Raw genomic sequence first — 15998 nt, 5'->3', positions numbered from 1 at the left:
ATTTAAAATTGATATAGAACATTTCAGCTTGATAACAAATATATATATATATGTATAGCAGCAAGACCCTAGCCACAGGCTGGGCAACAAAAGTCATGTAATGCTGGCAAACCCCAGGGCCACAGAGAATCAACTGTGGTATCACACAGGGCAATACATCATCATAATAAAATCTTGACATAGCTTTAATATAAAGTTATAAACACTCGAGTCTTCTTCAAGTCAATAAATATCTTGTTTCTATCATATTGCAAACAGGAAAACACAGTCTTGCACTAAAACATCTGAACACGTATCACAGAGCAGCAAAAGGTTATTTTATGTCGTTCCTTCCCTAGGTATTTGTAGAAGAATAGTTAAATCTTTTTCTGCAAATCTTAATACATCCTAACATTGATAATGTTTTTTATCTCTATAAAATAGTATTTGCTACAACATGCTCAGTAACAAGCACAAACATCTATAAATAATGCATCTCTGCTCAAAGAAATCAAACTTGATATGACACTTAACACAGGCGACATCATAGATTTAACATCCGACACAAGTTTTGTACAAATTATGATTTGGGTAGTGAGAGATATAGCACTTTCCAGTAAGCCACTGTTGGATATAGCACTCTCCAATATTGTGTAAGCTAAGGCAGCTGACTGGGTGTGTAGTGTACACAGTCTCATTATCCATAAATATACCCTGCCTATGAAAAACGGAAACACATCCTTTGGACATGAACAAGGAAAGATTTTTAGCCACTTGCAAAAAAGATTCCTATTGGTCAGTGCATAATTCATCATAATATTTACCAGTAGAATTATCACCCCCCCCCCCCCCCCCCCCCCCCCCCCCCCGGTTTAATTGGTTATCTGGTATTATTCAAAGAACTAAATGTTCTTTCCTCTGAGGAAAGATTTTTTAATTTTTTGGCCTACATGTTTCACATTTTTGCCAAATTCCTTCTTGCCAAATTCCCTTCATCAGGTCTGACATGCTATGATTGACTTGACGAACTGATCTGGATAGCTGAAATTCTTGTTATCAAGAAGCCACATATCAATTAAACATTCAGTTTGTGAAAGTAATGTTAAAAAATTTGCATAACTATTCAACAATAGCTTTTTGTGCACAGTTAGTAAGTACTCTATTCAGGTAGACTGGATGAGATCAAGAAGAGAAAAAACCACAAAGTGGTAGCGATTTAATCTGTATAATTACAATCATCTACTTTAACTAATTCCCAATAAAATTATATAAAACCAAGATTTATCTATTCCCAATTTTTTCAAGGTATCAGATTTTTGGAGCTTTTTGAATACAAGTTGATTTTAATTTTGGTAATGGAAGATAACTCTAATGGCAATTTGTGTGGAATCGTTTTGTCAAATGGAGGAATAGTACCGGGTGGGCTGAAGAAGTGACAACAGTCATTGTGGAGGTTTTAGGATTGGTTTGGTGTATTTCTCTTTTGACTAGTTCTGGTATAAAAAAAAAAATGAATAACTTATACATCTCATAACTTAAAATAAATACTATCCATTTGATTCATGCAACATTATTTAAAAGTTGGATAAACCTTACTCCTTCCCGTGGTACATAACTGCATCAAAGACATGATCATTATGGCATCACATGCACACAACAAAATGAAAACATCAAAAACGAAAAACTGTCTCAACAATCCAAAGTCAAATTTTTAGGAAGGACTTGTGTCTCCATTGCGTTTTACTCATCTTCATGTAGAAACTTTCTTGGAAGACCAAAACACTGGAAATGATTTGATGCACAAATAATAAATATGTTTTAAAATTGCCACAGACAAATGTCAAGATTCTGTATAATCTACAGTGAATGCTATAAAGTTCTTGATAATATAGTTTTGCACAAGTAATTTGCACTATACAAGATTTGAAACTCCGTCGTATTTTCGTATCACATTTTGAGAAAAGGCGACTATTCGCAAATTGATTGAAAGCACACTTGTGATATAGAGTCTGTCATGAGATAGCTGCCTTCACTGGTATAATTCCACTTTGACCCTTTCACCTTTGAGCACCAAATATTTAATTCTGCCACCCTTTCCCCCTGTGGCTGAGCCCGCGCAGTAGAGAACAATGAGAATACTTGAACACCCAATCGGAATTTCCAGGATCGAACAAGAGCACCACTTGAGTCGTACTGTGCACCTGCTTCTCACAGGAATTTTCAAGTGTCTTTTAACTTCTCAACCACTTTCTGCAGATAGCAGACCAGGTCTTGTATACTGCATAAAAGTGTCAGGGATTCTGAGTGCTCATCTAAATCGTCAAAGAACCCTGCAAACAAGAAGAGAAAACAGTTATAGTAGAGTCCAGGCAATTGTGTTATGTCCAATACTAGTAAATTGTATCTGTTTAACTGTTTTGGAGTTTTGACTGACCTTTGACCTCCTGCATGATGACGTCGGCTTGGTCCCAGAGGTCATGTGACTGCACCAGGTAGCCAGTGGATGTGATGTACTGCTGAGTGATGGAATGTATGCGCTGAGGGTACGTAATGGTGGCCGGGGACATGTGCATGTTTCCATTAGGAAGTTTAGATGGGGTGAGATCAATGCTACTGCCCTGTGGACATACAATACAACTCTGTCACATACAAAGTTAAAGCAAAGGGGATTAACAAGGAACACCATCCTTCCTCTACAGATCTGTCAGAGGGCAGGGTGTGGGTCTTGCTGCATGTTTATACTAAATATCTAATAATTGTCATTCATTAACACACTAATCATTAAATAATTTGTCATATCAATAAAATAACAAGAAAAATGTCAAGATGTAATACCACTAATACTTGCATAATCATTCTCTCCACAAAGATAACATTTACGGTATTTATCTTGCATGCCAAAGGGTAAGTTTCAAGTCAATGTATATGTATGCTTCAAAGCAATATGAGCTGTATTTTTTAAAAACTGGCTAGTACATGTATATCAAGTCTGCATATAACTTAAACTTTAAATGATAAATTAGACTTGAAAAAACATTAATTTTTGTCAGAAGAAAGATTTCTCTTCTAAGGAATATATAGTAGATTAATTTTTTGTACAGGACAACAGTAATTCAATTTTGCTTCAATTAAGGCATCTCAACGACTTTTGCCACAAATATATGGCAAACAGAAATTTAAAAACCATGATATTTTGTCATTTTAGTAGAAAATAACATTTTTGTAAAAAAAAATTTCAAAATGAAAATTGCAGCTCATGTTGCTTTAAACATCAGAATAAAGCTATCAGAGCCCTCCCTCCTGCTCCATTGTGTGGGTACTTACCCTGGATTCCAGTGACCCTGTGCTGCCCGCTGGGGAGGGAGTGGGGGACATCGGTGAGGGGGTCCTGTTTAGGCGGCTGCTCCAGCTGTTCTGATGAGGTGAGGGGGCGTGGCTGATGGGCGGGGCTGGTGGTGGCTTAGAGACCATACTCTGTAGTGTCATATACAACAGGAACCATGTTTAATATAGTGGATATTGCATTCAACAAGCAGAAGCTGTGGAATTTGTGCATTTATCAGTGGAATCCTCATTCTTGATTTACATTTAAAATTATGATTTTTAGCATTAACTGAGACTCGATTTTCATGTACCTTGTTATAATCCTCAATTACTCTTTTCAGTTTCAGAGTATCATTTTTCTTCAGCTTGTACAGCTTCATATTCAACAGAGACTGGATTCTCAAGCTGTTAAATGAAAAAAATGAATGTCATATCAAGGCAATCTAAAAAGTGTTGTATCTGTAAACTAAGTGAGATTTCAATATTCAATTGTCCATTGTATTGTGAAATGTGTAAAAAGATTTTTTTTTCACATGTACATGTACCGGTAATTAATTGTTAAAAAGAGATTTCCTTGTTTCATTTCCGTTTTCATGAGGAATACTTTGCTCAGATTATTAGATAGCTATTTTTGGCCAAGGAGTTCTTAATCTGATTGCTCTTTTCAATCAATACACAGGTACGAAGGAAGCGGACTGGTTACCTCAATACTGATATGATTTTCTCCTTGGTGGACATGTTGTTGTTGGACTCATGACTTCCTCTCCTTTGGCTTATGTGCCTGCAGATAGAGCAAAACAATGGAATCACATGACAACAAGTCATAACAACAGAATATCATAAAACCTCCATTATTGATTATTTGGTCTGGGGCTGTGGATTCAGTTAACGTATCTCTTGACTGCGAGAGCCATACAACTCTCCTGTTCTATCACGTTAATGACAAAACCCGGCCAATTGATACCCTACACACTGAAGGAGCTTCTCCACAAAATTAATTTACATAAACTGGAGATCTGTCACTGCAGTCTTATCAGCTCTTCATTGTAACTCACTTATTTCAGTAATTATGTAAAAAAGAAAATTCCCAAAATGAACCAATTACACAAAATAGATAACATAAATAATGACTTTCTGCAGAGATGTTTTTTTTTCTCAACTGTGAATCTACAAATGTGATTGATGAAAAGAAGCCATGAAAGAGGTGTTATTATCAGTTCTTATGATTTTTTGAGGTTGTTGCTCAGTCTGAACAGTTGGCCTTGACTTAAAAATTATGTCTGTAACAACATTTATGATTAATGAGACGAGTCTGTTTTTTGGTCTGAGAAGTTCTTATGACTATCGAGACAAGTTTTAATATGATTGTTTCTTCTCAGATTAACATTTGCTCAATCTGTGGTTACGTCTGAACAAACTGATAAGGCTGATAAGATGGGACAAGTCTGAGGTTATGTCTATTCAAATCTTATGGAACAAATATGTGTCCATACTTTGAGCAATGATATGTATACGATATTTATGGTACAAAGTACAAATATTTCCATTCTTTGAACCAATGATATATATATGATATTTATGGAACAAATATTCCCTTGGAACAATGATATGTATATGGTATTTATGGAACAAATATGTTCGTACTTGGAACAATTATATGGGGTTGTCTTTACCTAATCTCAATGTAAAGGAACAAGTCTACTCTTATAGAAACAGAACAAGTCTTGTCTGTACACTGAGTGGTACTGACAAGACAAGTCTGCATCAGTGTCAACTCATAATGTAACTTCAGCACTAAATCAAATAGCTACCCACTATATTGGGGATTACATTTTCATGAAAGTAATTTTTTTTCCATCACAGTTTCAGACAAATTGACAATAACCAAAGTGACAATAACAGAAGTGACAAGCTTGTGGGCACGTCTGTACATCATGATATAATTCAACTTACGAGACAAATTTGAGGGTGTCCCTGTACATGTTAAAGATTTTGGTCTGGTCCGAATTGGTGCGTTCCATGGCCATCCCACACTGAACAAAGGCTATAAAGGACTCTAAATACTTCATAGCTTTTTGTAGCTTATCACTCTAAAATAAAACAATTAAATATGTATGAGTATCAAAATATATCTGGTTCAAACAAATGCAAGATCTGAAAGGTTAATGTGTCTATATAAAGCATGGCATCAATCCATGTATTTAATGCATCCATAAAAACCACCCCATCAAAGACAGTATAGTTATAATAAATTCTATATGCTCATAGAAACAGGGTGCACATGCCCTCTAATCAGTAGCTCTATTTTTTATGTATTGATACATGGACTTTTGGCCCATTCTTCTGTATTGACTTACATTCATGTTGTCTGCCTGGTGCTTCAGCTCCCGAGCAAGCTGGAGGTAGGTATCTGGGGAGAGGGCACACCTACAAACAATTATCAACACCGTTAATAAATACATTTGTGGGGCTTATCTTTACTTTCATCACAGCATTATATTATTGATCTCTTTTATCTGAGACATCTTTTTTATTCCATTTTATTGTGTGCAGGTCTAATTTCAATTTTGATATTACGAAACTGATTTACGGGAAACATTTGATATTACAGCAGTCAAATCTATTATACTCAAGGCCTCAATTTCTCCGGACTTTCAAGTTCAGAAGATTATCATTACAGTGCACATGGACTCACAAAAAGTAATTTCATGCCTCCCAAAAAGACATTTTGTTGAGGTTATTAGGTGTGCAGCAGGACAATCTTGATGTGAAATCGATAAAGAAGCCTTAATTATGAAGTAATAGAAGGCAATGACAAGACAAACATCAGCCATCTATCAGTGAAGCTACTGAGGTGCCATACAATCAGACAGTGGGGGCTTCCTTAATTCTGATCACACAATTGATTTTCCTGCCCTGATTGCTCTCTACTACTTTACAGATTTCCCCTGACAGGCTGACTGTCAAGCACAAACGGCCTTTATCCATTGCCTCCTAATGATTGCTAAATTATCACTATTTTCTACAAATATTTTATTGATCAAACAAGGACCCCAGATACCCCTTTATTACCATACTGAATCAGTGTCTTGATGTTCTTTATTACCATACTGAATCAGTGTCTTGATGTCCTTTTAATCATAGAAATGATACATCTCTTCTCATCACATATTCTTGTTATCACTCTATTTCATGCCGCCATCAGAAGTGCAGCAACAATTAAAAGTAGAACAAGACCGTGTTTGCAATGCATTATCATTCTATATCATTGCCTCCATAATAAGAAATCATTTGAAGTGCTGCAACAATTGAGTGTGGACAGTGAACAAAGAGGCCCTGTTTGCTATGTGTTGACTTACCATTCATCGACGACTTTGGCCGACTTTCGGGTCTGGGGACTAGGGACATGTGCTACGTCTCCCTCACCCCCTCGGGAGTAGCTGGTCATCTCCACTGATGAAGGATACTGACCACTGTTCTCTGGCCCATTACCTGGAACCTCTAACTCCTCCTACAACCCCAAAAATATTAGGTTTTAGGACAACTTTACACGTAAACTTTTAAACTATGAACTGATAAATATACAACAAGATCAAATGATACTGGCTTAAAATTGCTGATATATCTTTCAGGTACATGTTTTGCTTGGTACCAATACATTAAAGCATCCTCTTAATATCTGTACTTTAAGTGCCACTATGAAAATGAAAATACATCATTTTAAAGATTTATACTGATGAGCTTGTGTTTGGATAAGACAAGTACACATTTTATGCCATCTCATTAAATCAGAACTCTGAGTTCCTACAATATAGTAACTAAATTACAGTATGTCAAAACACTATGTAAAGAATCCTACCGGTAATAAAATACCTAATTTTCAACAATTTACATGTATTAATGTAAATTTTAATTTTGTAACAAGTTTTAACTACCAGTGTTTACTTAAAGCTTTTAATTTCACTTTCACATTTTTTTCCAATTAAACGAAAAAAATCTGACAACTAATTTTTGTAAATAAATCAAAACAATGCAGGAAGACGGTCAAAAAGTGTAAGCGTTAATACTAAAATAGAAAATAAAGAACCATTAAAAACTGGTTGAAAACCTAGCTCGTATTCATAACTGCCTTAATATTAGAAACAAGGAAAGCTATTCCGATTGACGTTTTTGCCCTGTTTTTTTTTTCTTTCATGAATCATATTTATAAACTATCATAACCAGGCATGAAATTTATTCATGCTTGTACTAAAAAAATTATTTTGAATGTGTATATGAACATTAAAAAAGATTTATGGCCTGAAGCAGAAATGGTTTACCTGAACAAAAATTTCTCAATAATGCTAAGTAGCATCTTTTTTTAAACATGCGTGTATGCTAGATGAGTGTGTATCTCTGCGTGTGTTGTACAAGTGTGTTTACATGTGTGTGTAAGTGTGCGCCCCCTACTAATTGTCTAATCACCTTGTCGTTCATCTGATGGCTGGTTATGTCCGGTTCGGTGCTCTGGTTTTTGGTTTTCTTGGCTTGAGTACTGGTGCTACTGCGCTGACTAGAATTACTACTGGAGCTTGACCTTCGCTCCTTGACCCCTGACCTTTGTGGATGCTTCATATCCCACTCGTGGTCGTTTGTGTGACTTATTCTCCTGCAAATATAAAACCAACAATTAACAATTGATCTGTTCTCTCCATTTTCTGCCTCGGACTCTAAAATTCATTAAAATATCAACTTCACACATGATGAACATTCAGTGATTTACATAGCAGATGGAGGCGGTACCTATATAAGATGCATTTTGATTAAAATTAATCAATTGAAATACATAAAGTGCAAACTTCCAAGAGAAGTGGAACATGCAACAACTTTGATGTCATATAAGATTGAAGTAAAAGATATGAACTTAGTGTATTTTAACACTGCATTTCATGTGAATTGTTTGCCCACATACTGTGGCAGCAGAAGTTTACAAGGGAATAAATCAAACTGTAATGCAAACCCGCTTTGTTGGGATTAAATTTCAGAGTGTTTAGAAACATAAATTTATTCATATAGAGTTACAAAAATTTGTTCAGGATTTTGTTTCATTGGAAAAGTTTACAATTAAGTAAACAAAATCTAAAACCCAACAAAGATACTTCATTGGCAGTAGTGCATACATGCACCCTATACTTATTACATAAATTTTCAAAAATGAAAAATCATTTCCCTTAAGATTAATCTTTTGATGATAAATTACTTGTCTTGATTTAATATAAAAATAACAAATGAGCAAGAACTATGACACTGCATTTTCCAACACATAAAATCTTCATTTAATCTTTCTTTATTAGCTTTGGTCTAGAGTAATTAAATCCCTTCTACCAAGGCCAACTTTTTTATTCCTATTTTTTGTGTAGAAATTATGCAACATTTGTTTCTATGAAGTATAGGCACTTAAAATTCTCAATGCTAGTCATTTTAAACAGCTGGTACTTGTAACTTTACATATCACCGAATATGTTTTGCAAAATACAGCAAATAAATAATAATATTATCGAAATCAATATTTCTATTTTTCCTCCAGCAGTCGCAATCAAGGAGGGTGGTAGTCTTATAATGAAATATTTACATACTGCTCTTTGTTTCTATAACTGGCTGATGACATTTAGATGATAATAACTACTGATTTAGAACTAACGTCATAATAAAACAGTGACATTTTAAAATCAACATCACCTAGAACAAAAAAACTTCAAATTTCTTGGTAAAAATATCATTTACATCAAAGAAGAATTTTCTGGATTATCATATTTCTTTGATATAATACCGGTACAATGTTCGATTTTATTTTGTATAATCTATCATAGCTATTGCATTACCTGGTGATGTCAATCATTAGTTGTGATGTAAATTCCATATTTAACATCTCTAAGAATTTCTACATATACTTTATGTTCAAATATTGAAGTTTTGAAAATTAAAAAAAAAAAACTTTTCATATTTCTTTTATTCATGTTAACCTATTTTCCCCTAATTATCAAAAAAAATTCAATGAGTACCCTACATCTTGATGAACCCTGAAATTGTTTTACAAATTGAATATTTCCTAGTCCCATCAATAATTCATTTACAAATTAACTGAAGATATTTGTTTCTTCTGTAAATGTTACACATATTGAATGGAAATGCTGGGATACTGATCACTTTCCTCACAAAATAAGCACTCAATGCCTGAATGTTTAGATCTGTCTATCAATTCAATAGCATGTGCCACAAATAAACCATGGTATGCTTGGCTATCATTGTAAAGCAATTTGTTTGCACCTCTTATCATAGGACCAAATATTTCAAATTCCAATCATTAAACACCAGAATTTCATTAATGTTTGTGATAATACTTCTATAATGGCAATGCATAATTTGACTGCACAGAAAACCATATTGCATGTTCCTTCTGTACCAATCGGAGCTATGTTTAGTTAAAAACATTTTTTAATTAAAACAAAGATTAGCCTAACCAAGGTATGTTTTTGTGTAGTAATTTGGTCAAAACTTTAGTATATCCTTGCGACAATTTTTCTGCAACCTAATATTACTGAACTGGTGAAAACTTTGGTATATTTTTGCGACAATTTTTCTGCAATCTTATATTACTGAACTACTGTTCAAAATGAACCTATTTTCCTGTAATTTTAAAAATTAAGTCCCAGCTACCTTTGCAATTCTGGTTCAGAATAGTGATAAACTCCTACGTACCATTATAAACTTTCACAAATAAGCACAACAGAGATATAGAATCACTTACTCTCGAGAATTTCCTAAACTGTTCCGTTTGCTAGTTTTCTTTTCACTTTTAGCACGTTTTTTGTCATTTTCAAGAAAGTCCGAGTCTGATTTCCGTTTTCCACTAGTAATATCACCATTCAGTGTAAGAGGCGAGTAATGAGATGAGAATGGCACTGTCGTATTATTATGGTGTGGGGATATGGGTTTAGGACACTCAATGAGATCCTTGGAATCTACAATGTCGTCATCTATATCCATGTCACTATCACTCAGTTCACTTTTAACGTCTGAACACAGCTTTTCATTCTTAAAACCTGAACACAAAGGACTTGGGGAAGTATTGCATTTGACACTAGGTTTTGCTACTGACAGGTTGAAACGAACTATAATGCTGGGTTTACCACAACTATCATAAGTTAAACCTGGAATTGAAGGTTTTGGATTTGAATTTTCTGGAACGTTTGGTATCGGTGACAAGGGTGGATTCACAGTAATTTGGTCTATTATATTTTTAATATCATCACAACTGGCATTTTTCTTATCATTATTTTCTTTATTTTCTTTCCCTTGTCTCCTTGTTGGGAACTTTTGGTCTCTTCTCTCTTTGGCCTTATTCCTCTTTTCACTACTTGGAGTCACTTGATTTAAAGTATCACTAGCCCCATTCTCAAAACTCAAACGTTTTGTCACTTCTGAGACAGACCCTGCATTCCGTCTCAGTATTTCGGGAATAATTTCCTTCCCTGGAGTCACTGATTCTACATCTACCTCTTCGTTTTCACTCTGTGATTCCTCAGATGACAAAGTCGGCTCCCTCACTTTTTTCCTAGGAACACGACCCTTCATCTCGGGGGTGGAGGTTTTGAGTCTTTCACTCTTCTCACTTGATGAAGTTCGATTGCTAGATTTAGATGGAGATGGTTGACGTGTGCTATAACTGCTAAATGGTGATTTTTGTTGAGTATGTTTGTGTTTTGTGGGGTACACCACAGGGGACCATCCCAGCCCCCCTGTATGGTCATCAATATGATTCAACAGGTCATCTATAACTTGTTCATTGTCTTTCTCTGATGTGGTTGTATTAGGTTTATCCGACAATTTGGAATTGTCGTTGGAACTGGGAAGCTGGGAGATCGGAGATTCCACATTTGTTTTAATGAAGTTACTTAATGCCCATGTGGAGCAAGTTGAACTTTTCTAAAATACAGAAAAAACCAGGATTTAATACCAACATATCATCTGCATTGTAAAAAATTCAAACAGTTAATAAAAGAAGCATAAGTACAAAAGAACATCTGACACCATGACTGAAATGGGTTAAGAATGTACTTTTATGAAGAAACCTTATTTGCCAATAGTGATATATCAAAGACTGGCAAACAATATCCCATTAATGGTGTCACATGTATACGGCAGCAACTGCTTTCAGTCTTATTAGCTTCCTGACTGCCTACATTCAGTAATGAAGTGTGGGATAACTTACTGATGTGTCATGTTCTTTATCTGAGGCTGATGAATTCACTGAGGATTTAAGAGTGGCTGGAGCCTTCTCTTCTTCCTCATCCTCTTCATCATCGTCATCATCATCATCTTCTTCTTCCTCATTGTCATCACTCTTTTCATCTTCCTCTGAGGATTGACTCTCACTATCAGATTCATTGCTATCTGATTCATCTTCTGAAGAGCTGCTAGAATCCCCAGTGTTCATTCTGAAAGTATTTCAACAAGTTAATAAGCATCGGGATATTCATTGATAGATCATATAAATCTTCCCTCCCTCTCTCATTTTGATTTTATCACTGATCCTCACCTGTTCAAATACCAGTGATGAATGACAGTACACAAACTTTTTCAATTCCTAGTACGGTAATTCATTTTTGTCTCAACAAACTAAAAGCACACTCATATTTTCTTAACAGGTATTGATTTTGCATGCTATGTTTCTGCATTAATGATTTTTCAATGGCTGGATGAAGAAACCTCAGATGGATTAAAACAAAGACAAATAAATAACTGTTATTATGGCTTTTTCATTTAATGGAAAATATTTCTGATGCACATGTATGCATACTGAATATAACTTTTGATTAATTAATCATGCTCAAGATTACCTCCTGATGGCCTTAATACAATTTCAGATGCACAAATAATATGACCACTTCGAACTGAACAAGAGCCCCGCTATCTAATGTTACACCTACATCATGTAAAAGAGGTGTTCACTTCCACAGAAACCAAACAATGCAGTGGGGTTTTAACATTTAATGAGAATGCAGTGGTGATTACCCCAGTTTACCTGTGGGCTACAATATCTCATTCCAGTTGTGTGATTTTCTGAGAGGCTTTAGCCGTAATGAATCAATTACTGATGATTTACCAATCCCTAACTGACTGCTGTTATGATCAGGGATTTTTTTGGGGGGTTCAGGAGCCCAGTCTTCAGACTCTGGATGATCAGGCAATCAATACCAAATAGAATACAAACACAGTTCTTTCAGTTTACCCCAATTACTTACAAGAAACTTAAGATAACAGGATATCTATCAAGTTTTATTGCCTTGAAATCTAGCTGTTCGGAGCCTGCATTCATTAGTAGAAAAACCGCTCTCCCAGTCTGCTTCCAGCCACTGCCGTCAACAACATGGACTTCCTCTCACAAGGTTATGGCAGATTAACGGAGAGACTAAAAATATCCCAGACACCAATTCTACAGGAACACTTCCACTGACACGAGACATGCTGTGAACTGCCTCTAGTTCTTAAGACATTATCTTAATTAAGTCAGCGATGAGGTAACACACCAATACATGTATCTGATGTCACACAAAGGAAAACAAAAGAGCATCTCTCATCAAAACAAAATCAGGTGACCCCGAAATGTAATCGTTACCTGTTTCTACCGATTGAAAACATCTGTCTCGTCCAGCTCAACAAGACTCCTAAATCACTTTAACTGATTCCAAGTACAGAACATATCGAGTGAATAGTTTTTCTAGCTCACTACATCAGTCATCTAGACTAAACTGTTCGGCAACAAGTCTGTAAAGCAACCGTCTGCTCTATCAGGGATGGCAGAAATAGATTCTGATTTCATACTTTTATGGTATGACTCGTAATTACGAATGGCTTCACAAAAAAATAAAATAGTCTGTTCCCTCTTTATACTTTACTGTATAGTCAATTTTTAAACATAAATAAAAGTGCATGTCAATTTCTTTTTTTTTTTAAAGTTCAGAGTTATGATCTGTCAGAGAGCATGGGCCTAGTTACAGCGAATTACAGAATACCGGTAGAGTTTTCAATAGCTTGTTGGATTGCTCAATAGGGTATTCAATTTGGTCAGCAAGGTATCACATTAGGTTTAAATCTAGGTCATGTGATTACTCAGGTATGACAGTGATAAAGTGAGTTAATCTAGTAAACATTTGCACATTTGGGCCTTTTTTGTTTCTCCCTGTTGTCCTACATTACTGCTATAAAAGTCTGAACTAATTAAGCAGTCACAGCACAAAAATACTCTTAGTGCTGTATGTTGCACCAGGAGTTGGGGAACCAAAATGTCTAATGATTTTTTTGCAGGAAAAAAATATCTCCGTAATTCTTAAAGTTATGCTTTTCTCTTTTGTTTGTTTCATCAGAAATGTCCTTTGAATTTCATTTTTTGAAAAACAAAATTCAAATTACTCCAAGCAGAATTGATGCTCTATAGAATCCAGTGCTGTTCAGGTGAACATTCTTTTTAAAGGTCTATGAATAGAATAGCTAACAATAGGAGAGAGTGTTCTAGAGGTTTTCTTTGTCCCAAATGAATTGGTTGAGTGCAAAATAACAATCTACAGTTGGGTAACCACATGACCTAGATTTAAACCTGATGTGATACCTTGCTGACCAAATTGAATACCCTATTGAGCAATCCAACAAGCTATTGAAAACTCTACCGGTATTCTGTAATTCGCTGTAATATTCCAGATCAATCAAACCTGAAGGCTGAACTCTATAAACTGACAGGCGAAGCAGCTGAGACTGAATAATATGTTCATTTACTTTCAAATTTTAATTACAGCAAACAAACAATATTATCCAAGATCCAATCCCTTTACTATACTAATTATGAATTTCCATGCAATTGTTAAATTCAAAATAAGGCGCAAAAGAAATTAATTAAACATGAAAATTTCTATCAATACAAAAAAAAACAAAAATATCAAAAGGAAATTAACTGTAAAAAACTCACTTTAAATGATGAAACCATTACACAGAGATAAAAATCCCTAAACAGATGAACAACACCCATCTTTAAATTACTGACTATTCTACAAGGATTGAGAGAAATTAAATGGACCGTAACAATGGTTGCCATCAAACCAGAAAACTTGTTCATCTTTTCTAATGACCTGTAAAAACTTCAAAATAAATTTTATCTCATTTACTTCAAAACTGCAAGTCATGCTTTCCTAATTTTTTTTCCACACAATGCTTTCAGCACAAAGTTACATAAAATTTTGATTTCCGTGTTCCTGGGGATGAAAATCTATTGGTACTATTTTTTACAATCATTACAAGTTGCCAGAGTGAACTGGATAATGGTTGGTATGCTGCAGGGTTCTGCTGCTATCGAGTTAGACAATACAAGGTTTGTCTAACCAATGCACCAGGGAAAATGACAGATCTGTCAGAACAATAACCAATAAGCATGTCTTACAGAAAACAGGGATCTAACAACCCCATCCAAATTACACACTGCAAATAACAATTCTGTGTGAGCTTACAACACCTGTGAAAACAAGATGACTCAACCCAACCAAGAAAACACTGCAATGTTTAGCTTCAACTTTGTTCAATTTGTTGCTTTACATCATTCAATAAAGTAGTCGTTACCTTTGTTCCTTTGTTGGGGCATTGGTGCCTGGTCCACTGGCAGAATTTGTTGGCCTGGAACTGGGTGTACTTTGTGTTTTCTGTAATGAAAAACCAAAAGTTCCTGCACGTTCGAACTCTAAAGCGTAGCACAAAACAATCACAAGCTCACTGCCAACTCATTATGGTAGCCAGATCAAGTGCTGATTGAGGCGATCAGTCGATTAAGCAGCCAGGCAGGTCAATAAAAAATATGAAGTTTTCTCATTTATCTGACATTCCAGTCCTAATACCTATGATAATGTTTTGCAATCTATCATGTTTAAGTCCATTTCTTTAAATTTCTCAGGTAAAGGTACTCTAGTGGAGGGAGTCTTTTATTGTTGGGATGTCAGAAAATCAATAAGTCTTTGTTTACCTGATCACATATTTTTATTGCTAACTTTCCAATCACTGCAGATGAGCGGGGCTCTTCCATATAAACAAGCAATGCAAAACATGCACTATGCATCAATTATTTTAAATGCACATTTTTAACATGAAAAGGAACTTAGGACCTACAGGAAGATTAGAATCATGAGTCAAATCGAACTAACAGATCTGAATCTGTGTGGCTCCAATTTCACTTTAAATTTTCTAGTAACATAAAAATCTTTTTAAATGAAAAGTAACCATATACTTTTTTACCTTTAAATTGTTAAACACTATTACGAGATGAACAGGAATACACTAATTGATTCAGGGGTGAAAAACCCTTTTAACTCTGTTTAGAACATAAATAAGAGATTGATCAATCTGGGTATATATCTTGTAGCATTATGGCCTTCAAAAAAACTTTTAATTTTTTTGGGTGAAACAGAATTGTAATGTATTGTAAAAATAAGGGGAACATTTCAATTTCAAAATTAAATTGTAGAAACTTATCTCTAAAAATACAAAAATTGAAAAAGAGTATGTGTTTATATTTCATTCATAAAATTTCAGACAGCTGTTTGTAGAAGTTACCGGTAACTAAAGTTCATCATAAAATAATCAATGGCTGTACCATCCCCTCTCAACTTCCTCCATTA

General features: G+C 34.9%; 1 protein-coding gene across 2 annotated transcripts in view; it reads right to left on the bottom strand.

Annotated features, from left to right (window-relative positions):
• Window positions 1-827: 827 nt before the first annotated feature.
• The window catches only part of LOC128191937 (AF4/FMR2 family member 4-like), a 32808-nt gene continuing 17637 nt past the window's right edge, over window positions 828-15998 (bottom strand). For both annotated transcript variants that reach the window (XM_052864309.1, XM_052864311.1), the window contains 12 exons: window positions 14950-15029; window positions 11555-11780; window positions 10091-11268; window positions 7768-7951; window positions 6663-6814; window positions 5661-5730; window positions 5257-5393; window positions 4007-4084; window positions 3615-3708; window positions 3304-3453; window positions 2414-2597; window positions 828-2309 (listed from right to left, as the gene is read on the bottom strand). In XM_052864309.1, coding sequence (XP_052720269.1) covers window positions 2200-2309; window positions 2414-2597; window positions 3304-3453; window positions 3615-3708; window positions 4007-4084; window positions 5257-5393; window positions 5661-5730; window positions 6663-6814; window positions 7768-7951; window positions 10091-11268; window positions 11555-11780; window positions 14950-15029 — 2643 coding nt within the window. In that variant the 3' untranslated portion in view covers window positions 828-2199. The remainder of the gene's footprint in view (window positions 2310-2413; window positions 2598-3303; window positions 3454-3614; window positions 3709-4006; window positions 4085-5256; window positions 5394-5660; window positions 5731-6662; window positions 6815-7767; window positions 7952-10090; window positions 11269-11554; window positions 11781-14949; window positions 15030-15998) is intronic.

The sequence above is a fragment of the Crassostrea angulata genome, chromosome 7 (genome assembly GCF_025612915.1).
Source record: "Crassostrea angulata isolate pt1a10 chromosome 7, ASM2561291v2, whole genome shotgun sequence".
Lineage (NCBI taxonomy): Eukaryota > Metazoa > Mollusca > Bivalvia > Ostreida > Ostreidae > Magallana > Magallana angulata.
This window is presented reverse-complemented; position numbering and strand designations above follow the sequence as displayed.